Source organism: Xenopus tropicalis, chromosome 3 (genome assembly GCF_000004195.4).
Source record: "Xenopus tropicalis strain Nigerian chromosome 3, UCB_Xtro_10.0, whole genome shotgun sequence".
NCBI lineage: Eukaryota > Metazoa > Chordata > Amphibia > Anura > Pipidae > Xenopus > Xenopus tropicalis.
In genome coordinates, this window is record NC_030679.2 from 132979578 (window position 1) to 133005636 (window position 26059).

General features: G+C 42.6%; 1 protein-coding gene across 3 annotated transcripts; it reads left to right on the plus strand.

Moving 5' to 3' along the window:
• pnpla7 (patatin like phospholipase domain containing 7) lies at window positions 1–25815 on the plus strand. Of its 3 annotated transcripts, XM_031899336.1 has the most exons (33): window positions 1–107; window positions 1684–1786; window positions 2186–2238; window positions 3029–3066; window positions 3301–3435; window positions 6233–6392; window positions 7511–7591; window positions 8403–8531; window positions 9559–9639; window positions 9996–10068; window positions 10434–10517; window positions 11305–11396; window positions 12413–12514; window positions 12806–12883; window positions 13107–13309; window positions 14164–14295; window positions 15002–15125; window positions 15278–15391; window positions 16353–16428; window positions 16513–16623; window positions 16706–16769; window positions 16938–17106; window positions 18017–18199; window positions 18604–18722; window positions 19133–19289; window positions 19980–20032; window positions 20527–20780; window positions 21347–21495; window positions 21981–22133; window positions 22212–22328; window positions 22412–22511; window positions 23101–23159; window positions 23879–25815. In XM_031899336.1, exons 1-33 carry the CDS (start codon window positions 66–68, stop codon window positions 23966–23968), a joined length of 3678 nt encoding a protein of 1225 aa, XP_031755196.1. In that variant the 5' UTR covers window positions 1–65; the 3' UTR covers window positions 23969–25815. The 3 variants fall into 3 exon arrangements, with proteins under 3 accessions (XP_031755196.1, XP_031755197.1, XP_031755198.1); XM_031899337.1 differs by lacking the exons at window positions 22212–22328; window positions 22412–22511; window positions 23101–23159; window positions 23879–25815 and having other exon boundaries at window positions 20527–20596; window positions 20664–20780; window positions 21981–22127; XM_031899338.1 differs by lacking the exons at window positions 21347–21495; window positions 21981–22133; window positions 22212–22328; ... (1 more) ...; window positions 23101–23159; window positions 23879–25815 and having other exon boundaries at window positions 19916–20032; window positions 20527–20705.
• The last annotated feature ends 244 nt before the right edge of the window (window positions 25816–26059 follow it).

Consider the following 26059-nt stretch of genomic DNA (forward strand, 5'->3'; position numbering starts at 1 on the left):
CACGTCGGGCACCAGAAGGGAAAGCTGAGCCAAGTAGGCTGAGGGTGACCCGGGCAGGACGGGCAATGGCAGCCGATTCACCCTGCAGCCCAGGCGGCGGGGCCCCGGTGAGAGACAGCGGGAAGCAGGGGAAGGATTTGGGCTCCTTCAGCCCCACAGTGAGCGCCCCAATACCGGCTGGGGGGGGTGGGGGTAAACCGATCTGCTGCTGTGTATGGGTCGGGGAAGGTCGCTCTGAATGTTGCAACATAGTCACAGGCTACTAGTTACACTGTGTCGCATAGTGTGTGTGGGGAGGGGGAGCCGACTCAGCCTGCCCATAATACTGATCTCTAGACTCATTCTGATAGGGATGGGGAGTATGTAGTGCCAGAGCCAGTGCTCAGTATAAATGTGAGTGCTTTATCATTAATATATTTATATGAAGCTGTATGAATAGCTGCCAATGCTGGGGGGTGGGCTCCATTGTTAGGGGTGAAGCTACTGGGGGGGTTAGAGGGGTTGAAATTTACTTTTAGGATGATGTAGACCAGGGATCCCCAACCTTTTATACTCGTGAGCCACATTCAAATGGAAAAAGTGTTGGGGAGCAACACAAGCATGAAAAATGTTCCTGGGGGTGCAAATAAGAGCTATAATTGGCTACTTAATAGTCCCTATGTGGACTGATAGCCTATAGAAGGCTCTGTTTGGCTTTACACTGGGTTTTATTCAACCAAAACTTGCCCCCAAGCCAGAAATTAAAAAATAAGCACCTGCTTTGAGGCCACTAGGAGCAACATCCAAGGGGTTGGGGAGCAACATGTTGCCCACGAGCCACTGGTTGGGGATCACTGATATAGACATTGATATGCTGAGACAATTTGCAAATGGTTTTCATTTTTTATTTTTTTGTAGTTTTTTCCCAGTTATTTAGCTTTTAGTTTAGCAGCTCCCCAGTTTGGAATTTCAGTAGCTATCTGGTTGCTAGGGTCTTGTTTATCTTGGCAACTAGGCAGTGGTGGGAATGAGAGACTGGAATATGAATTTCTGGGACATAATATTTCTGGTTAGACTAGTGTTGTTAGTGGAGTACCACAGGGGTCTGCCAGTAGCTTTTATATTTGTTTATTAAGGACCTGGAGGTGGGCATTGAAAGTACAGTTTCCTTTTTTGCTGATATTAAGTTCCATTCAGGATGCTGCCATTTGCAGAGATTGGAAAACTGGGTAGCAAACTAGAAAATGAGGTTTAATGTTGATTGCACTTTGGTAGAAATAATATAAATGCAAACTATACAGTAAATGGTAGTGTGTTAGGGGATCCTTAGTGGAGGAGGATCTGGGGGGGGGGGGGGAGGGTTGTGGATAAAAAGCTGTGTAACTCTAGGCAGTGTCATTCTATATCCCATTGAAAAGATCAGCTTACCCGGCCACCAGAGTCAACACCCCTCCATTTAGGCTTGAGGAACTGAACTGTCAGTTGAAGCAGCGTAGGGGGTTCCTCACGGTGAGGGCAGTGAGGTTGGGGAATGCCCTTCCTAGAGATGGGGTAATGGCAGATTCTGTTAATGCCTATAAGAGGGGCCTGGATGAGTTCTTGAACAAGCATAGTATCCTAGTAAAATCGAGTGGAGATAGAAACAAAGTAATCTCTAGTCATAATCAATAAAGTGATTTATCCTGCATATTCTTTTTGTTTTAGAATGACACATTCATGCTTCATATTCTGGAGGTGGGGCTTCTTGCTATGGGAGGAGTCTGCTTTCTGTGTTTTATCCTGTGGTTGTTACAAAGAAGGACGGCGGGTGAGTATTGGCACCTTTATTATTCACTCGGCAATTCAAAATATTCTGTAAGAAGCAAATAAATGGTATTTACTTTTGGGGGAGCTCCAGGATGTTAATGCCCAACGTATCACAACAACATTGTTGTAATTTAATATCTGTCTATAATTAGTACATAACATGATACTGATGGCAAACATTCGTTCTACACAACTGTCGTCTTAGTAATGTCCGTGATGCAGCCCAGACAGCACGCCAGGCCCCTTTGCCAGTTCCATTTATTAACTTTTGAATAGAAACTGTTGTGCTGCTTGATTCTACAGAATGTGTATTCCTTATTGCACGACACCCCCTTTTTATCCCATAGTTCCTGACTTGGTTTTGTAAACTTACTGCCATTGATCTCTCTATTGAACTTAGATCCCCATGTTACTGATATTCCAAAGCTACAAGCTCCGAAGATGCCACAAAAGGTGACCAACCTCTGGTACTATGGTATCTGCTAGTTTATGGGCTGATAGTGTTGGTGCAGATGGAGATAGTTGGTGCAGATGGAGCTGTGGGGTTGTGTGCGGATAAAGCTGTTGGATTTGGAGTTGGTGGGTTTGTGCTAATTAAAGGGGTGGTTCACCATTAGGTTAACTTTTAGTATGTAACATAATGATTCCTAGCAACTTTGCAATTGGTTTTCATTATTTATTTTGTTATAATTTATTTACCTTTCTCTTCTGCCTCCTTCCAGCTTTCAAATGGGGGTCACTGACCCCGGCAGCCAAAACTATTGCCCTGTAAATCTACAAACATATTATTATTGTCATTACTTTTTATTACTTATCAACTATTCATATTCCCATCTCTTGTTTAAATGACTGCATGGTTGCTAGGGTAAATAAGGCCCTAGCATCATATAGCTGCTAAAATAACAAATGGAGAGCTGCTGGACTGAAATCCATAACAAATAAAAAATGAAGACCAATTGCAAATTGTCTCAGAATATCAATGTCTACGTCGTAGTAAAAGCTAATTTAAAGGTGAACTACCCCTGTTGTTGGGTACTGTGCCAGCAGAGCTCCACCTTTATTGCATGAAGTATCTGGCACACTTGGCTAAACCTATTTTGCTAAATACAACTGCATGTTGTAGTGGTAAATCTAAATTCTGAGTTTTGGGTTTGTCTGACTTTTGCATGCTTAGAGTGCGAGTCTAGGAATAACCTATTCATTGTTAGCCTTTGTCATCACGCAGTCTCTTTTTCTGTCTCAGCTACAGAAGAAGCCAAAAGTGCTCAGTATCAGGCAAAGGTGAGCAGTGGAGCACCAAAGGGTTGGGCTTAGGGTTTGTTTGCATATCTAATTCACAGGCTGTAAAGCTGGGGAGACATGAGCAGATGAAGTTGGCCTGTTTAGACCAGACACACTTATAAACATGAGATGTATAGCTTGTGATCTCCAATGTGTTATAATGGCTTTTGAGAGCAGTGATGCCAAAGATAAATGTGACAGGGCCAGTATTAACTGATGAGGTTCCTCCTATAGGATTCGGAGGAGGAAATGGGAATCACCTTCAGTCCATCACACAGAACCTCCCCCTGTTCCTCTCCTAAAGCCGGCAGCTGAGCCACTGGCCCCCACACTGCCCCCTGATGTACTGTACATGCTGCAGAGTGTCAGGTAAGTTCTGCGGTAACCTCTACCTTCTACCTATCACTTAAATTTGACTTGACCTTTTGCCAGTCTACTACAGCATCTATGCAAAACAGTTTCCTAGCTACATGTTGGGGGGCTAGAACCTGCATCAGTAGAACCTCAAACCCAATGTACCAGTTAAGCAGCTTGCTTATTCACAGTAGCATATGTTTGTGAAGATTCTCATTCATCCGGGTCATGGTATATCTGTAGTAAAAAGTCAAATCAACTGGGCTTGCTGTGTTTTTCTTGAATGACCTTTTGCCAGTCTACTACAGTATCTAAGCAGAGCAGTTTCCTAGCTACATGTTGGGGGGCTATACCTGCACCAGTAGAACCTCAAACCCAATGTAACAGTTAAGCAGCTTGCTTATTCACAGTAGCATATGTTTGTGAAGATTCTCATTCATCCTGGTCATGCATCCTACTAACCTCCGACCTATCTCTCTTCTCCCATTCATTTCCAAACTGCTTGAGTGCCTAGTATACAACCGACTGGCGCTATTCCTCTCTGACAATAACCTCCTGGATCCCCTACAATCTTGTTTTAGACAACAACATTCCACCGAAACTGCTCTAACCCGACTAACAAATAACCTCCTTTCGGCTAAAGCCAAAAAACACTACTCGCTACTAATACTTCTCGATCTCTCTGCTGCTTTTGACACTGTGGATCACCCTCTTCTCCTCCAGACTCTCCGCTCTCTTGGCCTTCGTGACACTGCCTTATCCTGGTTTTCATCTTATCTCTCAGATCGATCCTTCAGTGTCTCTTACAATGGGGAATCATCTTCTCCCTTGCCTCTTTCTGTCGGGGTTCCTCAAGGCTCTGTCCTGGGCCCCTTACTATTTTCTCTCTATACCTCCTCACTTGGCAAACTAATCAGTTCTTTTGGCTTTCAGTACCACCTCTATGCTGACGATACTCAGATCTATCTTTCCTCTCCTGATCTCAACCCAGAGCTTCTAACTCGCGTCTCTTCCTGCCTGTCCGCTATCTCCACTTGGATGTCCCAACGTTACCTGAAATTAAACCTCTCTAAAACTGAACTGGTTCTCTTTCCCCCATCCAACGCCCACATTGTTCCCGAGGTATCTATAACGGTTAACAATTCTACCATCACCCCATCTTCCCAGGCCCGGTGCCTTGGGGTTATCCTTGATTCTGCCCTGTCCTTCACCCCTCATATCCAATCACTTATCAAATCATGTCACTTTCACCTAAGAAATATCTCCAAATCCGATCATTTATCACCCAAGATGCTGCCAAAATTCTTATTCACTCTCTTATAATATCTCGCCTGGACTACTGTAACTCCCTATTAATTGGCCTTCCCCTCCAAAGACTGTCCCCTCTCCAGTCCATAATGAATACTGCTGCCAGGCTCATACACCTCTCCAACCGCTCCTCCTCTGCCATGCCACTTTGCCAATCCCTGCACTGGCTTCCCCTACCATCCAGGATAAAATTCAAACTGATGACCCTCACATTTAAAGCAGTCCATAACTCTGCCCCACCCTACATCTCTGAACTCATCTCTAGGTACCATCCAACCCGCTTGTTACGCTCCTCTACTGACCTGCTCCTCAACTCCTCTCTCATTCCCTCCTCACACACTCGCATTCAAGACTTTGCAAGGGCTGCCCCCCTTCTCTGGAATTCACTCCCACAAACTGTCAGACTTTCTCCCAATCTCTCTGCCTTCAAGAGATCTCTAAAAACACATTTATTTAGAGAGGCTTACCCTAATCTAGTTTAGCAATACCCTGTGCCCCACCTCTCACAACTCTGGTCATGCCCATTCCCACACCTTGTGTCTCAACCCTTTCTCCTTGTAGATTGTAAGCTCTTTTGGGCAGGGCCCTCTTCACCTCTTGTATCGGTTATTGATTGCTTTATATGTTACTCTGTATGTCCAATGTATGTAACCCACTTATTGTACAGCGCTGCGGAATATGTTGGCGCTTTATAAATAAATGTTAATGTAATGTAATGTAAATGTATATCTGTAGTAATAAGCCAAATCAACTGGACTTGCTGTGGTGTTGAAGATGTTTCGCCAGTCATCCAAATGGCTTTCTCAATTCAGAATGACTTGTACAAAGACCTTCCTGGAAGAAAAACACAGCAAGTCCAGTTGATTTGACTTATTACTACAGATATTCACATTAGTAGTCTCTGTTCCCATTAACTGCCTTTAGTAGGCTTCAACCTTGGCAGATAAACCTCCAACCTTCAACCAAATCTCCAAATGTCCTTTACCACTTCGCACTGTCCTAGGCCTCCAATGGGATAGCCCCAATGTTTGAGAACCTATGTTATTTGTATTATGAATAACCTTCTTTAGCACATGAAGACTGCTTAGACTTATCTCAAAAACAAACAAACAGCAAACATGGCTGCCATATTTTAGGACAATACTGAAATTGGATGTTGCTAACCATTAACAGAACGGTGTGTCAGAAACAATTGTTCCCTTGGGGCAAGATCTTTTCTGGGCCACAGCATTTTCACATTAAAGGTAATATCCAAATACGGCTGCCTGGACAATTTGAAGCAAAAAGACCTCACTTTGAATGTGAGGGAACACTGGGAGCAGCATAATCCAATGGTTGAAGGCTGCCAGCTTTATTGGAACCCTGTATCAATTCTTTCCAAATTTATAAATGTTAAACCCCAATATGGATAATCAATCATAAAATACAGTTCAGTGGGTAAATATATTGTTTTTTTCTCAGCATATTCATTTTCCTTCCTGTCTCCCCTTTCTTTCAATCCCAGAGTCCTTGGTCACTTTGAGAGGCCTCTCTTCCTTGCACTCTGCCAGCATGTAGTATATGAACACTACGATCCTGACCAAATCGTGTTTTGCCCTGGGCAACCGGACTCCAGTATTTACATTGTGTTGGAGGGAAAGCTGGAGCTGTCACTGACTGATCCTGTGAGACATTTTGCTAATCTCATTTTTTTATTTTTAGGTTTCTTTTTTGTAGATTTTATTCGTAGCACCTATCTAGTATGCTTAATATAGAGGCTATCCGACATATGTAATAAAAGACACTAAATTTGCCCAGAAGCAGTAACCCATAGCAACCAATAAAACATTTGCTTTTAAACAGGTGATCAGTAAATGCTACCTGCTGATTGGTTGCTATGGGTTACTGCTCCTGGGCAAACTTGGTGCCTTTTAATACATAACCCCATTTGTGTCCTCCAAGGACTTCCTCATGTCAGCCAAGATCAAATGCCTTTCTGATATCGTTTTCTGTCCCCCTCTAGGTCAGGGTTCTGTAACCTTTATCATAGCAGAAAGAAAAGGCAGCGGGATCTTTTATTTTTTCTCATGTTAATGCAATACATATAAATTATAGCTTATATTGTAGACAACACAAGACAAGGTTGATTACACGGTACTTGGTTTGGTACTAGTACTGCCTTAGAAGAACAAAGAAAAGATATTTTAGGACTAGGATTGAGTTTTCCTCCTTGCAGTTTGCTGATACCCAGAGCCATGTAGACTTACTAGTACAGACAGTAGCAGAAACTCACTATAATAAGAGATGGAGAAATCCACACAGTGTTGCACCAAAACAGGTTGAAATGTGCCCTTAAACCGGTTCATTCAACCCTTCTGCAATGAGTTCCCCCCTTGTGTCTGTGTGGGTTTCCTCCTACACTCCAGAACCATATGGGCAAATTAATGGGATTTTGACTAAATGGACCATAGTAGGGGTGGGCCAAGCTGCCCAGGTGCCCTAGGCTACCCACTCAACCACCTTGCCCCTGCACCTTCCCCGCCCCCACCCTGGTGACCACATTACGCATGTGCAATGGGGTTACAGGGGGCGGAGGTCATTGCCCCACCACACAAGGACTAGGGGTAGGCAGGAGAGGTACCTGCCCCATCATCAGTGTGCCCTAGGCAGTGCCTCTTCTGCCTACCCCTAGTTCTGGCCCTGGACCATAGTGAGTGTGAATGTGATCCTTACATTGTAAGCAGAAATGTGTCAGCCTTATATAAGGAAATAAAAAAATATAGTGTTGCTGTATCTCCTTTAGGATGGAACATCATGGAATATGAAATCCATTTGCCAAGGGGATAATGTGCACAGTCTTCTCAGTATCCTGGACGTGCTAACGGTGAGTGTGATTGTATGAGAGATTCATTTGTGAATATTTGTATTGATCTTGCTTGGTATATAACTATTTTTAAGGCCCAGATACGCAGCACACATTTTGTGTTGACTGTCCTCTGCCTGCCTTCAGGCTGCATCCTCCAAATCCCACAATTCCCTGCACACGTGCTGTCAATAAGGAAAGGAACATCACAGTGCAATGCATTGTGGGTTATGTAGTTCCTGCATGCTGTCTGTAAGCTGTACAGAAGTTGTTACAAATTGTAACATCAGTGTTTTAGTCCCTCATCCCCTGCCAGGATTTCAAATGATGCAGAAAGACAAGAACTGTTTTCAGCTGGATTTCAGCATATAAAAGTGGTATTTATACATATTTTTGAAGTAGCAGATTACAGTGATAGGTATATTAGGGGTTTCTGTGTTTAACAAATTTTGTTTCAGAAGGCAGAGTTCCCCATTTAAGGGAAAATACATTGAAGCTTGAACATTTCCCTGGAGTATCTTTTTTTTTAAATGTCAGTTTAATAATGGAAAGTATTATTTCGTTTGAAAAAGCCAGTATTTTATCTTACGCCTTCTGCTTTTACGAATTCCTGACTGGTCACGAAATGCCATGTCCACGATACTATATAATAGCTTCTAGCAAAAGTGTTAATGTGAGGACTGGCTAATATAGAGGTGCACTATTTACATGAATGCTCAAGGTGGGCCAGCATAAACCAATGATATTTAGATCAAATTAGTTCTCTTTAGAAGTGTGCAGTTGATACTTTATAGACAGATGATATATAATAAAATGGCCTATCACTATACAGGGACACCAGCGGCCATACCGTACAGTCACTGCGAGAGCTGTTGAGAAGAGCACCTTATTGCGGCTTCCCGTAGAGGCATTTTGCACCATCTTTAAGAGCTACCCACAGAGCTTGGTTCGCACGGTGCAGGTAAGGGAATATGGGCTCTGTCTGTGCCAGGCTCTGCTACTCTGTGGAGGCATTTCCAAAGTGCCTCCATTTTATCTGGATATCCTGGCAAACTGCATTTATTTGTGGGAAGAATTGGAGGTGGAATCAAAGTGGCATAGTGATAAAGGACAGGTGGAATCTAATGCTAAGCATTATACTGACATACTCTGTCCTCCTGGTCTAGAATAAATGCAGTTTAGCAGCAGTTTAGCTGATGTAGGTAATGCTTGATCTCAGCCATTGGTGGGTTTTTAAAAGGGCGGTTGAGAAAGCAGCCGAGAGTCCAGATATCTAGCAGGGCCTGGAGCTGAGATTGGCCTACTCAACTGCAAATCCAGTTGCCTCCTGCTGGATAGATGCCAAGGGGATAAAGACCATCCTGGGGATTTTATATATTATGCTCCAATTCTGTAGCGCCCCTTCTATACCCACCACCTCAATGCCACACAACTACAATTTAATTTAAGCTGCAAATGTTTGCATTAGGATTTCTTATGTTATTAACTTAAGAGCATGTCTTGCTGTAGAAAAGCTTTTCTATGCCCATTGCTCTGTCATAGCATGAATTACTACTAAGAGCATGATGGTGGTGGGATGACCCTCCTTGAATATAATATTCATACCAACTGCTCTGAATATGCCTAGGCAGTCTTGGCAACCAGTCAGCAATATGGGTGGCCCTTGATGTTTGGGGTCTGGGGGGGACTGAAGCATAATGCAACACAGTTGGGGTGAATCAGGGTTTGCCCTAAAATGTCCTTGGATTTGGTATTAAAATGCCAGTAACAAGGTTGGTGTTCTTAATCCAACATTGCTCTCACAAGCATATGGGTCAAAGCATTGTGCTGTAGTCTTTTAACATTTACCCTTCTTTCATTTACCATTTTTTCATTTCTTTGTCATCTCCTGAGTGTTAGATTTGGGTTGATATATAGTGAAATGTTACTACAGGAGGAAATGTGGGAATGAGCCCCTTCAGCTGTCTCTTGCTGTCTTTATACTGTAGATCATTGCACTGCGCCTGCAGAGAGTCACCTTCCTTGCTCTGCACCACTACCTGGGCCTGACCATTGAGCTCTTCCAACCTGTGAGTGAGAACTTTAGTCTTGCGGAATTGACAATAATCTGGAGGCTTTTGGTACTGGCTCTGTGAAGTTAGTGGGCTGATGTAACTTGCCAACAAGGAACACGGTTTTAACTTATTTGAAGAACTTATCATTATCTTTATAAAAACCCAGTTGTGCATGCATGGGTTGGGGTTGAGGAAGGGGTGTTGGTGAAGAGTGAGGGAACAGGTTTACTATTGGTGGGGGTAAGCGGGTTGGGCAGAGAAGCCCAACTTTACCTTGACCCCAGTACCTCCTTACCCAGCTCTGCTCACAAACCTGTATTTACTTACTGTATGATATTGGCCAGGTACCATAATCATTATGTTTCCCACAGGAAAAGCCTGATCCTGCTCAGACTCAACAGCCAAAGCGCCCACGGTTGCTAAGAAGTGTGACGCATAACGAAGGTGAGACTATAATTCCTGAAGAAGTTCCTCACTACTTACAAGTAATTGCCCATTAGTGGGTAGTTGCTGTCTCAAACCCTAATCTTGCAGGCAGGGATCATTTAAAGTGGTCAGTCAATCAAAATTTCTCAGGATCACTGCTCATTACTTTGCTATACTATGCTTAGTACAAGGGAATAGCTACAGTATGTTGGCTTTATCTGTAGCTCATTAGCTGCTAGGGAATACTAGTACAGGGGCTATGGAAATGATAAAGGTTGCCTAAGCGCTATTTTAGGTACCACTGCAATATTTACAATATAGGAACATGATAATGGCATTTGCATTGTGTCCTATTTACTTCTCTACCATTTCTGGTCCCCTAGAAGATATGTGTAATCTTGAAGAAAAGAACCCCCCACGCAGAAGAGCGCCACAGCTGGGGAGCAGTAAGTCGGCTCGTTCCTCAGGTCAGTGTCATGGAAAAGATTGTATATATTAAATGGTAAATTCACTTTCCACCTCAGTGGAACTTTATTGAACATCAATGCCATGTCTCCTAGCAGAAGCATGTCTGGTCCAGTATTACTTTCCTATTGAAACCCTACATTTAATTCTCCAGATTAAAGGAGAAGGAAAGCTACTAAGGCATGTTATCGCCAATAGATTAGTCACAATAGTGCAAGCTAGAACGAAAAATGCTTAACCATACCTGAGTAAACAGCCCTAGAAGCTCCCTCTGTTTGTTTAAGATAGCAGCTGCTATTTTAGATTGGTCTGATGTCACTTCCCTGCCTGCACGCTGTTCCATGGAATGGCTCTTATCTCAGATTACAGCAGGGATGGGAGACGGAGGAGGGAAAAGGTAGGGGGAGAGGGAGAGAGGTGCAAACTGAGCAGGCTTGTGCCGTGCCCTGAAGGATTTTTCTGAGAGAAGGAAGTCTAATGCCATAACTCATGTGTACAGAATAGAAGGAAAGAAATGTGGCGTTTCTTTTCACAGAGGACTCAGAGCAGCAGTTCTGTGAGTGCTTATGGCCAGAGTTTTCTCTTTATCTGCCATTAAACTGGTTCCAGTCATATGGTTATTCTTTTAGAAATACTGTAACAATAATCTGTATATGCCTGTTAATGAAGTGCTAATCAATTAAGTGACATTTTACTGTGCGTTTTATTGAAAACATTTTAGGAACTGGAACTGACTTTAGTTCTGTAGTTAGAGAGGAATTCATTGCATTATATCTATTTGTCCTGTAGGCTTCTGGCGCTCTCTGGATTGTGAGTTGGAACAATCTCAGGCCTTTGATTCATTGCATGACAATGAGACTTCCAAGCCAAATTCATCTACGGTAGGCTCCTCCCAATCACTGTATGTTGTATGCTGTTTATTTTACCTTTATGTGCTCTACCCTCTGCAGGCAGGATTAAGCTGGCCATACACGTACCAAGACAATCGTATAAAACAAAGTTTTGTATGGTTTTCGAACCATGTGTTGGCTCCGAATAATTTTTGTATTTTTGTATCATTTTACTCCGTCGGACAGGTTAGAAAATTTCTGTCAGATAACGATAATATCTATGAATGTATTGCCTGTCTGACGGTGTCCATGGGTGAGCTATGATTGATAAACAGAATGCACACACCCACAGAGGAACCTTATGTACATTTGTCAAGGTTTCACTCTTTAAGGTGCCATTTTGTGGACACTGTTATTGAGGAAAGTTTTGGTTTACCCCAAAATCTTGTGTATTTGCCATCTAGGCAACATCTAGAAAGTGCTGAATGGAAGGTTTAAGTTATTGTAATTAATAATCTGATCTGTTATTCAAGTAGTGTTCTTCCAGCTAAATAATTGGTAGTGTTCTTCCAGGTAAATTATAAAATAATAATAAAATAAATAATCTAAAACTCACTGCTTTAGAGCGATGGCTAATCATTCATATCTTTGTCTACCCAAGTGGAGCTTGGTCGCACAAAAGTTCAATCAGCCACTAACCTTTCAGGGCTAAAACAGCAGATAAGGAGGTAGAAACAATAGGATTTCTACCTCCTTCTGCCGATTCAGCCCTGACGGCAGATTTTGCTCAGGCGCCTTCTATGGCGCCCAATAAAAATCTTTTAACCCGCCCGATCGGTGAGTCGACCGATATCAGCAGCCTCCTGCGATATCGGTCGACTCGCCGACTTGCCATACGCGCACCGAATATCGTACGCAACGAGGTTTCGTATGTTATTATCGGTGCGTGTATGGCCAGCTTAAGGACCCTTCCACATTCAAAGCATACGGATACGGAGGAGGAAACTGGAGAGCCCAGATGAAACCCACAAAGGCACGGCTTTCATTTTATATCTGGTGTTTTACAGAATACAAGGCCTTTGGTGACCGAAAGCGAAAAGGCCAGAGAGGAGAGGATGAAACTTATAGAATCGGGCAAGAAGCAGATGGCACAATTGTTGAATTTGAAGGTAAGAAAATCTATGTTAGGTATAGCCTGTGACCCTGTGGCCATGAACTGCCTGAAGTCTAGCTGTACCTGGTTTGAAACCTTCCTCTTTACTTTTCCTCTCCCTCTTGCTCTCTCTTGTAGCCCCCATGTATGCACTTTCCTTAACCTCTCCCTTTTTCCGCTATTCCTATTATTTATACCTTTTTCCACATGCTGCATTCCTATTTCCATTTCTCTTTTTCTTCTGCTTTCCTACTCCCACTCCCCCTCCATGTTGCCCTGTCGCTGACACATGTCCTTCTATTCCCAGAATGTTGGCTTGCTGGATGACAGGGTGACTCTTCATCATGCCAAAGCTGATACGGTTATTGCCCGGAAGGGGGAGCAGGTGATACAGAGGAGTCAATGCTTGTTGTGGCTACTTTATATATGCTCTTTGTTCTACTCACTTCCACAATAGTTACCCATGCCTCATTTTTTGCTCTGGGTTCTGTAACCTATGGGTGACGTTATGGCACTGAGTTATTCTATACTCACTCCTTGAAGTTGTCTTTCCTTCCATTTCTTCTTACTTACCTTTTTCCCAATTTTTCCCATACTCTCTTTCTCAGGGAGTCGGAATGCACTTACTGCTTTCTGGATGTCTCCATGTATATCAGGGCGTCACTGGTCGAGAAGACTGCTATGTTTTTGAGACAGGCCCAGGAGAGATGATAGGACAACTGACGGTTCTTACTGGGGAGCCCCTGATCTTTACAATCAGAGCCATACAAGACAGCACGTTCCTATGCCTGAGCCGAGCTCACTTCTACCAGTCAGTCTCACAGCAGCCTTTGCGTTATTGTCACTTTATTGTTTGTTTTATTTATGCTTAGTTATAGTATAATGTTCATATCTCATATAAAGGTTGTATTTTGTTAGGGCTCTCAAAAACCAACCCCCAATCCAACAAATAGTACTTTGTATAGTTGTGGGTTCTGTGTGGCTGTTCAGAGACTCAAGGCCTAATATTTAATTATGCCAATCTTTGTTGTAGAAACTCTGTACAGAAGCATGTAGTCGTGTAGTTTTTTAACTAATAGGGTTGCATAGATAAATTCACCTGAACTTACCGCCATGGGATAACTTTCAGTCTGATTAAAATGCTGGTTTACCACAATGATGATCTTGGCCAGATAGGGTTGCCCACTTTTGTAAAAATAAATACGGGCCTGCTCATGGAAGGAGGGGGGAAAGCTGGGCCAATAACGAAGGTGGGCTTGTCAATGACATAGGGCTGGGGGCCAATGACGCAAAAGGAGGACCCATGGAGTTGACTGCTGGTGTGATGGTATTGAAGGGCAGGTTTTTGGGGGATCAGGCCAAAAAGGTCGAAAATGGGGAGGACCAGGGGCAGAACAAGAGATCATTAGAAAGTACATTACATATACATTGCTGGTAAATAAGTAATACTGGCCCCAGCCTTGACCACTATTTTACCAGGTTACCAACTGGGTGGCATCCCTATGGCCAGCTTCTCTTTTTATTTCCTTTCTCAGTTATTTCTCTCTTCTCCTTCTGTCTATTGACCATGATGTGCTACTGTTCTTCTCTTAACATTCTAGTTGTTATTCTTTCATCGACTCCCCCATTCTTCTTTGTTTATTTCTGCAACCTTTCATTTTATAGGATTCTGCGCTCCCACCCACATGTCCTCCTCACAGTTGCCCACTCTGTTGCTCGTCGGGTTTCTCCCTTTGTGCGGCAGGTGGATTTTGCTATTGACTGGATGGGAGTTGAAGCAGGAAAGGAACTCTATAGGTAAAGATAATAAGAATGAAATTCTAACCCCCAAATGTAATTAAAGGCACTTACTTTGCACAGGAACACTAACCCATAGCTACCAATAAGATGCCTGCTTTTAAACAGGTAACTAATAAATTCTCCCTGCTAATTGGTTGCTATGGGTTACTGCTCCTGGGCAAACTTAGTGCTTTTATTATATAACCCCCAAACTCAATAATGGAACACAATATTACAGAAGGCAAAAATGTTCACGACTATTATTAAATATTTAGTGTTCAAAAGCCAAACTTTATTCAATCAAAAACAAGATGGCTTTAAATACTAGTGTTCTTTTAGGTTTGAATACTAGATAAGATATTATTTTTTTATTTTAACTCAGTTCTCTACATACAGACATTTTGCTCTAAGTGAAAGTCCCCTCATGTGTACTGTACCATTGGCTTGCACAGATTATATATATATGTGTGTGTGTTATGTACACCACATTCTGTACACTGGAGGGCGCTATTAGTGATTCTTTATAAATGTGTATTGCTAAACTCCATGAAAGCTGTTGCTGGATGGTGTCAGATTAACAGAACACGTCCTACAAGTTGGATGTAGTCACATGGGTCAAAACATCTTTTTAGACAAAAGTCCAACCCATCCGCCCTCTAGCCCAGCGCTATCTGCTTGTCCATTTAATCTTGATTTCTCTTCTCTTTCAATTACCCCTTTGTAGAATGGGGGATCCATCTGACTGTACCTACATTGCCCTGAACGGGCGTTTACGTTCTGTTATCCAGCACCCAGATGGGAAGAAATGTGTGGTCGGAGAACATGGTCGGGGAGAACTGATTGGAATGGTGGGTACATGGTTTGGGAGACTCCAGGCTGAAGTCACAATTCCAAATCTTTCATTATTTGTCCATTTCACCTCTCCGTAGTTTTATTCATCTTCATTTGCAAGTTCTATTTAGCTTCTTCCTTTCCATTCAAGTTCTTTTGGTTTTCACAGGTGGAGGCTTTAACCCACAGGCCAAGAGCCACATCGGTCCATGCAGTGCGAGACTCGGAGTTGGCTAAAGTACCAGATGGAGCACTGTCCTACATCAAAAAGAGATACCCTCAGGTAACCCGCACACCACGCCCAATGATTCTGAATTGGATACGAGCGAGAGATCATATTGTGACACTTTGGGCTTTTGTTGAGAAGGCTAAATGCTACTGTGCATGGATAACTCTATGGACCAGAGACTGCACGAATGTTTAGAACTAGGGCCCGTTCTCTCTATATGCACTACTGGTCATCTGGTTGGTTGTCCATTATAATTTGGAATTATGGAGATGAGCTTGAGTTTGGTGGAGTCAAACGATGCCAAACATAGGTCACCTCCCCCTTTGATGTTGCTCCCAGTGGCCTCAAAGTAGGTGCCATTTTTACATTTCTGGCTTGGAGGCAAGTTTTGGAGGCATAGAGACACATTTTTATCTATCTATCTATCTATCTATCTATCTAACTATCTATCTATCTATCTATCTATCATCTATCTATCTATCTATCTATCCATTATCTATCTTTTATCTATCTATTATCTATCTATCTATCATCTATCTATCTATCTATCATCTATTATCTATCTATCTATCCACCTATCTACCTATCTATCGGACTTAATAGGAAATACACCCTGTTGTACATTGTATGTATGTTACATGCTACTGAGGAGTTCCATGATAATATATAAACACAGGGCCAAAGGCCAAGGATTAAAGATTAATAGTAGGCTCTGGGGTTTGTACAGTGCAAGCTGGGAGTCAGGTCAAACTGTACTAGAACAGGGAACCCTTGTGTTTCATTCAGACATCATAACACACCATTTATAAGGTTATAATTTGCAAGTTGGGTCCACCAAACAATGCCCATGATAATTTCCTTATGATCATTATATATTGTGATGGCCTCAGTGATTACTATTAGAAACCTTTAGATTCCCTTGTTTATTGGATCTAAATAACAGCAAAGGAGAAACAAAGTGGAGATAAGGAAAGGGAAATAAAGACTTCTTATCTTATCTTATCTATGATTGCAGGTTGTAACCAGACTGATTCATTTTTTAAGCCAGAAAGTCTTGGGAAACCTACAGGAACCACAGGGAGAATACATAGGTGAGCTCCACTAAGCAAGCATATGGACAAAGCTCAGTTGGTACCATCTATGACCACCCCTTCCCCTCTTTCTCTCTGTCACAGACCCAGGTAATCTTGCCAGCAACCTGTGCACAGTGTGTGTGTTACCCTGCAACAGTAAGGTTCCTCTGACTGCATTTACCCTGGAGCTGAAACATGCCCTGAATGCTATAGGTAAGCTTTCTGATAGAGTCAGGATTGCTGATATCAGTCATGGGAGGTCAGTATCAGTCAGTTATAACAAACCTTTTTTCAGGCCCGACTCTGGTTCTTACTAGTGACATCATCAGAGCGCGACTTGGGGCCCATGCATTAGAAAGGTGTGTAAGGGAGAGAGTGGCATTGATTTTCCTGTGCACTGAGGGTGGCCCTGAGTTTGTGGGGAATGCAAGCTTTCCAGTACTGGAGCTATTGTCCTTTTGTCTCCTGCTCTTCAACTGAAGCCTTGGCCCTGAAAGATAATGGATTCTACTTTTGATTCTTTCCAGCACACATGAATGCCAGCTATCTACTTGGCTGGCTCAGCAAGAAGATCTCCATCGTATTGTCTTATACCAAACAGAGCCATTGATCACATCCTGGACTGTGCGCTGTATCCGCCAGGCAGACTGCATTTTGGTGGTTGGATTAGGGGGAGAAGATCCAGCACTTGGGGAGGTGAGTCCAAAGAAAACACTTTCTCGTGTAGTAACATAAGTACAGATTTTAGTGTATTAAAGAAGAAGGAAAGGTAAAAAGTAAAGCTTTATCAGAAAGGTCTATGTATCTACAGCCATAAGCACTCATAGTAATGCTGCACTGAGTCCTCTATCAAAAGAAACAGGATTTCTTGTCTTCTTTTGTGTATAAATGTACTTTGGTGTCTTACTTCCTCTCTCAGAAAAATCCTTCATTCCCGGGGCCAAAGTCTGCACAGTTATCTCCTCTTTCCCTTCTCCTGATACCCCCTCCCTTAAGAATTCGTAAGAATTCACTCACCCTCCCATCAGAATGTGCAATCTCAGCTACCAGTGGCTAGAGCTGCAGTACGCAAGCTACTGAGACCAAGCTAAAATGGCAGCTGCTATCTTAAACAAATGGAGGGAGATTCTAGGGCTGCTTACCCAGGTACGGTAAAGCTTTCTGCAGAATTATGATAGCGTTCTAGCTTGCACTAATGTGGCTAATCTATTGGCAGTAAAATGCCAAAATGACTTTCCTTCTTCTTTAATAATATTCAGTCAGTAATTTGGAACCAAATTTGACATTGGCAAATGTGTAGATACTGTACAGAGAGATGTGACAATATGGACCATAAAGGAACCAGAGTAATTTATTATGTTGGTATTGATACAGATTTAACTTAGGGCAGAACTGGGATTAAGATGCAATTTTTTGATTTGCATTTTGGTAACCCAGAAAAGTATTGCAATCTTCGTTGGTCTTTTATTCTGTAGCCTACAGCGGTATCAGCATTTATAGGTTAGGGAGAATGGCTAGAAGCATACTATGCCGAATCTGTAATAGATTGAAATGGGCTTTTTATTTGTTCTACCTAACATTTTGATCTGTTTCTTTCTACTCCCAGCTAGAAATTTTTCTTGAGAGCTCTCCGGTTCGGGCTCTAAAACAGCTGGTCCTTCTGCACCACACTGAGGGCCCAGCACCCTCTGGAACGGTGGAATGGATAAACTTGAGGAGCTGGGTCTCGGGACACTTTCATATTCAGACGCCCAGACGGGTCTTTACAAAGAGGCCTCTACACAAAGTGGTAACTATATCATGCAATACACAAACCTCAAATACTATACAGTCCATGTAACGGAACCAGGGTAAGACACCGAGGCTATACCGAGTCATGTGAGTAGCACATTAGGCATGGTTCTAGGCATAGGCTTAATCCAAATCTGACCAAGATGGTCTGTATCCATATCCATATTTGTTCAAAGGATTAAGTCATATAGAATCTTTGGATAATTTGAATTAAATGGTTATGTTCTTTGTTTTTTTTTACAGAATAGTGTAGCTAGGGTGCAAATATGCTTCGGGTAGCTGTGTTAGTGTATTAAATATGAAAAGAAGGAAATGTTTCTGACAACTGAAATATGATTCGTTGCATATTCCTCTCTTAATTTATTTTACCTCTTTAATTTTCCCTCCTGGTTCATCTCGCAGCACGAGCTGTATAGTAAAGTCTTTCAGACAGAAGCTGACCGTCACAGTGACTTTTCTCGCCTTGCGCGCGCATTAACCGGAAATACCATTGCTTTGGTACTGGGAGGAGGTGGAGCAAGGTACGATGCACACCCATTGTTTCTTTAAGTTATTATCATTAACATTAATTTATAAAGCGCCAACATATTCCGCAGCGCTGTACAATAAGTGGAGATTTATCTTTGGAATACGTTTTTGTATTGAGGGGAAAATACCTACCTTAGAATGCCACTGTCCACATAATACCAAGAGTTAATCTGGAATTCACATTCAAATTGGGATTACTAATACTGGGGTAAAAAACTTTAGTACTTGTGTAATAAAGTCCCGTTATTGTTTCTATCTGTATCTTTTCTATCTGTTTCTCTGTACTCATAGTAACATAGTAAGTTGGGTTGAAAAAAGACATACGTCCATCACGTTCAACCATAATGCCTATATATAACTCGGACCTGGTTTTGCTGAGGTTTCTACTGTTATTTCTATGTAGAGGCTTTGCTCATGTAGGAGTGATAAAGGCATTGGAGGAGGCCGGAATCCCTGTGGATATGGTTGGAGGGACGTCCATGGGGGCTGTGGTTGGAGGTGTTTATGCAGAAGAACTGAAAGCAGCCCAGACCAAGCATAGGACAAGTAAATGGGCAATGGTAAGAGCACATTTACTTACCAGGAGGAGTGTGCAGAATGCAGCTTCAGAGACACTTTGCCATGTTTACCCACAATGCCTGCATGATAGCACCCTCGCTCAGAGTTTTGTCATAGTTGCTCATGATACATCCAACTGGACACTATTGCAGGTACATATATTTCTGAATCAGGTGCAAGTTTTGACTGCTATTTTTATAGTGGAAATTGCCCACTGTGCCAGCATTAGTATCTGAATTCTTGGCCACAGGTATGAGGCACTTATTGTTGCAAACTGCCGTGGGAACCCTGAAATGACCTCCATGGCCAGGCTGGTGGTACCTCCAGGGCTCTCTGATGTGAATAGGCTCACTTGTGCATGGACTACCATTGCTTCACCCCAATACTGCCCTGTTTTTTGTTACACTGAGAAAAAGCAGAGGGGTAGTAGGATTAAGCTTTTCTTGCAAGAGAACACTGACACTGTGCATGCCTAATGGAAGCCAATCCAGATGGCAAGTATATGTACAATAAACTTTACAGTAGCAAAAGGAATCTAAGTATATGTTTATGTGAGGGAAAGCCATGTTGTACAAACAGGCCTGTTCACCTTGGATATTTCTCTCCTAACTTCATTCATTTCTTGTAGATGCTGTCATCCTTACCCAAAATTGCCTTGGACCTTACCTATCCTATCACTTCACTTTTATCAGGCTCGACTTTCAATGCTACACTGCAAAGCCTGTTTGGTGAAAGACAGATTCAGGTACATTTAGATGGAGATTTCTGAAAGTGACCCAAAGAATGTGCTTGTTTGGTGACCTCACGAAGGCTCAAAGGTCCTAGGGCCAATGGTCCGATCATAAAATGGGAGACCTATCGAATGAACACAATGGTTACACCATACAGTGGTAGACCTAATCGAAGAACAAATCAAAGGCAATGCACTCTTTTGTCCAATGGGGTTTTCAAACCTGCCTGGTTGATATCAGGCTTCTTTTCACATGGGCCAGGGTCTGGAGGGACCAAGTTGCAGCTTTTTTTGGGTCAGTGTATGGCCACCTTTAGCTGCTGTGTCTTAGGTAACCTGAATAATCACAGTCACCAAATAAATGATATTTATACACACTACAAATAGATGCCATAGGGATGAATGCACCATCTTTATGTGGTGTCTTATGGATTATGCTTTCATGGGTTTGGATGCACCATTAAAGGCTGGTTTCTCTCCATGTTTGTCATTCTTCTCATCAATGCTAGGACTTGTGGCTGCCATATTTCTGCATCAGTACTGACATCAGCGCTTCTGCAATGCGAGTTCACAGAGAAGGTGAGAGTATTCCCCTATCCCTATAGAGACAATCATGTGCCTTGCTGTGACCCTTTTCCTTCTACAGGGTGTTTATGGCGTTACGTCCGTGCCAGTGCTTCTTATACGCCTTACCTTCCCCCACTTTGTGATCCTCGGGACTCTCATCTACTATTGGATGGCTGCTATGTCAATAACCTCCCAGGTTAGTTGGAATGGGTCAGTGCATATTCTTGCATTGTTATTACCTGTGTTTAATCAAACTACCTGTTTCTGGCAAGTGATTCTTTATTGCTCTTATACCGCTGGTCTCCAAATCAGATGATACAGCAGGCTTAGTTATAGAGGGCCTAATTATTTGCTTAAATATGTTTACCGTTTACAGAACAATCTTCTGGGTTCATAATTTCTCCCTTGCCTCTAAACCCTCTGTCTTTCTCTCTTCCTGATCGCAGTGGTCTATTATATATGGATTACTGCCAGATCATAAACACAGCATTGGGCCTACTAGATAGTGGGCAGAGTTTAGGCTAGGTCAGCAGTGGGCTGGGTTGTGTGTAACATGGTTTAACCATAGTAGACTGAGGTGCTTTTTAAATGTTTCAGTTTTTGAATCTGTATTATTGGAAGCCATGACTTTGACATTCCATCATGAGTGATATAAACCTCTATATCTTGCTTTCTTATCCACCAGTCTTCACCTCTGTAGTTGTTCTATTATCCGCTATTTCTGATTCCTTGTTTTTACTCCCTATTTTGCTTCAATCCCAGCCGATGTGGCTCACTCTCTTGGAGCCCGTACTGTTCTTGCAGTGGATGTTGGCCAGCAGGACAAATGGGACACATGGAACTATGGGGACTCTCTGTCTGGATGGTGGTTACTGTGGAAACGTATCAACCCATGGGCAGAAAAAGTCAAGGTAACATTTATAATCTTTACTTTTTTCTGCATCTTCTCATTGTTACCTTCTTTAGTAGTGATGAGCGATTTTTTTCGGCAGGCATGGATTTGCAGCGAATTTCCGCATTTCGCCTTAGGCGAATTGTTTCGCAAAACTTCCGTGAAAATTCAATTTGTTGTGGTAAAATTTGTTGTGCCGAATTTTTTTTGTCGTGCGTCAAATTGGGCGCGGTCGCATCAAATTGGGTGTGGTCAAAATTGGGCACGGTCGTGGCAAAATAGCCATGGGCGACAAAAAATAGACATGGCCGACAAAAAAATAGATGCGGGCGGGGAATGCGTTTCGTGAATTTTCTTGGCGTTTTGCAAATTTTATGGCGAAGCGAGACAGACAGATTTGCTCATCATTATTCTTTAGAACATAAAAAATGTTCCTATTTGTAGCAGTTCTCCACTCTAGAGTTTCCTCAGGGCATTATTAAGTTGCTGTTGGTCTTTGCACAGGTCCCAGACATGGCAGAGCTACAGTGCAGGTTGTCTTACGTGTCGGGGGTCAATCAGCTAGAACTGGTCAAGCTTAGCGGATACTGTGAATACCTGAGCCCCCCTGTCCAGCGTTTCAGCACAACCGACTTCCATCGATTTCAAGAAATATATGTAAGTTACTAAAGTCAAACCTGCCGCCATGTTTTAGTTTGGCCCAGATTGTGATAGAACCCTTCTTGCTTCCTACAGGATGTGGGCTATGACTATGGGAAACTTATTTTCACTGAATGGTACCGTGGGGATGTTGTTGAAAAGATGCTGCAGGACCGAAGTGCTCTTGAATTTTACCAACAACAGGAAGGGGTTGTAAGTAAATATCGTGTTACACTGATACCCCAGGCAATGGAAGCTGAAGGCCCACAGTCACTCTACTGTCTCTTATATTCTAGACCAGTGGGGTCCCTGGATTTACTGACCTTGCAGAAATTGTGTCTTGCATCGAACCTGTGACCAGCAGACATCTGTTCCCAGAGGAGCAAGAGGGTAAAGGTGAAAAAAATGGCAAATTAGACCAGGGGGTGGCAAAATTGTATTTATTACATGCGTGTGGAGAATAAAAGCCTACTGATGGCCAACGCCTTCCCAAAATGCACCACCAGAGAGCCTCACAACTGCACCTACCACTGTACCTGGCTGAAAAATGAAGCGTTGTGCAGCCAATTTTGCACCACTTCAAGCAAACACAGTTAAAGCTGATGTGGATCTGATGGTGCCGTTCATGACGGGGGGAAGCTTTTGGAAGGGGCTGGGGTTGTCAGGCAACTTTACTTTTAAAAAAATGAACAGTCCCAGGGTACTTTGCCCAGCAGCACCATTTTAGTCTTCTCCAAGGTGGGACTTGCAGAGGCAAATTGTGTATGGCTTCCAGAAATAACTATACTGCACAAGTGCCCAGCCCAAGCCACTGTAAGGAAGAATAAAAAAAAGTGCATTAACCAATAGCTTCTGTTTTTTTTAGACAATTATAGTGCAGGAATGGCAACCCCCCCCCCTTTGTGGAATATGGTATGAAAGGATATTAATCTCGGACGATATATTACTGTCTGGTATCTGGTATCATTATTTTTTTCTTTTTTAGATGAAATCACATTAGGACAAGACATGGATGGGTCAATAGATGGGCATGCCTGTGAAACAGTAAGTGTGGCCCCTTGCTGCATGTCATGCTCTGTACCATTGCAACATATACAATTCATTGGGGCCGATTCAGTGAATTGTCCCATGTCTCTATGTCACAAGTGTATTCTGCTTGTTGTATAAAGGGTTTCAGTTGGAGGGAAGGTTCCCATTCTCAATGCAAGACTGTTGGAGAGAGCTGACAGCTCAATAGAAGTCCATCGGATAATGCTTTATTTATATTTCTCTCTTTGAAAGGTGGTACAGTTAAAAGTATAATCCACTGTGGCAACTTCTCTCTTTACCTGTCTTGGGGGACAATTTTAACAAAATCTGTCCTTCCTATCAGTAGAAGTTGCTGTCAACCAGAAGTTTGCCTATTTAGCCAAAGCCTCCAGAACAATAACAAATGTCCATAAATCCATTACAACACTGAGAACCACCTACCATATTGGCACCCCCCACTGTATTAGCCATTCCATGTCCTTTAATACATAGATACAGAGTAGTTGGGGGGTAACAAAACTCAAACTCTTCAGTTTCTCAGTAGCTTACCTCATAATAAACAGCAGTGATTTTACTGGATAGAATTACTGTTCCTCACAGAATATAATACATCCACCACCCTATAATTGATACATTTATAAATATTTATGTAAATATGTAGACAAAGTAGCTCAAAATGTAGGGAAACATTACAACAAAGTTGGCTAAAGTCAACATCAACATTTCTTTTCCAGGATGAAGAAAAGACCTTGCGGTTGCAAAATACCAGGTTCTTGGCCAAATATACCGAACGGGATTATCTGACTAAGCAACAGGTGCTTTAGCTAGAGACCTTCAAGACCTCGCTCCTCTGGAACCCAGTAGAACATGGCTGCATAGTTCTCCCCTCCATGACAGAGGCCTGCAAAATACTGCTGCATTTATCCTTTGCTCTCGGGATCTTTCATTTGGTCTTCTCCAGCCCTGACCTATGGCATTAATCCATGATAGGTTGGTTGACCAACTCTGCTCTGCTGCCCTGTCCTTCGGAATGAAGAGCATCGCTGTTTGTTTCTGGCCAGCCACTAAAGGATTCCTGTGCAGCTTCAGGAAATGAACAGTGACTTCAGCTGCACAGAATCGGTTATTTTAAAGAAACAGTACAACATTTCTAACTGAATTACATTGCAAATATGCTTGTTTATCGTTTTTTGCCTTTACATCCCTTTTAATACAGTGCAGTTCCGTTTAATAAATTAACTGACTGGAGCAGTCTTATAGACTGTCGCTTTGTTCCGTATATGGACATATTGGATGATGATTATATATGGATTATTAAGATATAAATGATAGCACTATTTGCATCTATCACTTTGCATATGTTACACTTATGTAGCCCACTTTTGCGGATTCAGTGCTGCTACTTCTATTGTTTGGCGCAACAGGAGCCCTGAGCCCCGCTTACTATGGGGGACAGCAATGGCGTGCCTCCACCCAGGGATGATTCTGTGGGACTACAACTCCCACCCTGGGAACTTAATGCTGTAGTTCAACCCCTCAGGGGATCCACTCTACTCCCGGCAGTTTTGCCCCTCCCTGGGGTAACTTCTTACCGGCTTGGTTAGTGGTCCTGGGTATGAATAAGCTGAACACCGAGGTATATAATGAAACAGATGGATCTTTATTTGGGCTGACCTCTCCAGGAGTGTAATACATGCAGTCAGGGCACATCCACCATTTCTCCACTCGTAGAGAACCTCTCTCAAAGGGTTACCCACGGTACTCTCGCCAGATGATCTTATCTAGGAGTTCCCCCCGGTACTCTCACCAAGAGACCCTCTCATAGGGCTCTCCCCGGTACTCACGCTAGGCAGACCCTCCACAAAGACTCACCCCGGTACTCACGCCCAGGCACCCTTTATTAGGACTCTCCTATCTAGCAGGGACTTTCTCCCTCTTGCATAACCACTGTATGCCCTGATCTTCCAGCTGATGTAATGCTGGAGGGTCTTAACCCCTCTACAGTCCTGGAGGGGCAATGGCGGCCTATTCTTACTATAACTTCCTACATGGCACTCCTAGAGTGTTCTATAACATGAAAACTTCCTATTTAACCTGTCCAGAGGCAATCCCCACACTCAATCTCTCTCAGCACATGGCAGCACCCCTTTATATAGGCTTATGCACCACCCTGTGGCTGTAACCCGAACTGCAGGGATACTCCCCATTAACTATTGATGTCCCAGACCATACCAAGTGTCCCTTTACCATTACCACCCTGGGGCCTGTCCTAGGGGTATCCATCCTGTGAGGCCTATTTTATTAAACCCCTACACTTATTAATATATATCTTTGTAATGTTTGTAGTGCATTATTAGCTCATTTATAGCTTTCTCTCCACAACCAGCTGTACTTTTCTCTCTTATCTTCCCTTTCCCACTAGAACTTCAATACTTTTTCTAGATGTAGGAACATATTGTAAATAAACAAATTTCAAAGTTTTTATCCAGAGAATCCTGAACACCGACACATTTTTGCTTATTTTGTATAGTGTTATATATAGCTTCATATGTTCTTTACAAATGTCTTTCAGTTTTGGTTGTTACTGTTAGTATTTTATTCATATTTATACATTGTGATCTGTGCTGTTTTAAAGAGTAAATACCAACAATAAAAATAACTGTGTATTGAAGCAGATACAAACATTGCAGTTATATAATAATAAGGAGCAATGGGATTAGGAGCCAACTGACTAGAGTTTACAATGTGGGCAGAGTAAGACATACTGCGTTGGAGACTTGTGTTCGGTTTCAGGCTTTGATAAAGAGATGAATTTTAACCAAGTGTTTGGATGCCTTGAGGCTTGGTGAACCTGATGGGAAGGGATTGATTTTAGAGAAATGTGTACAGATGTGACAATGGAAGCGCATGAAAAA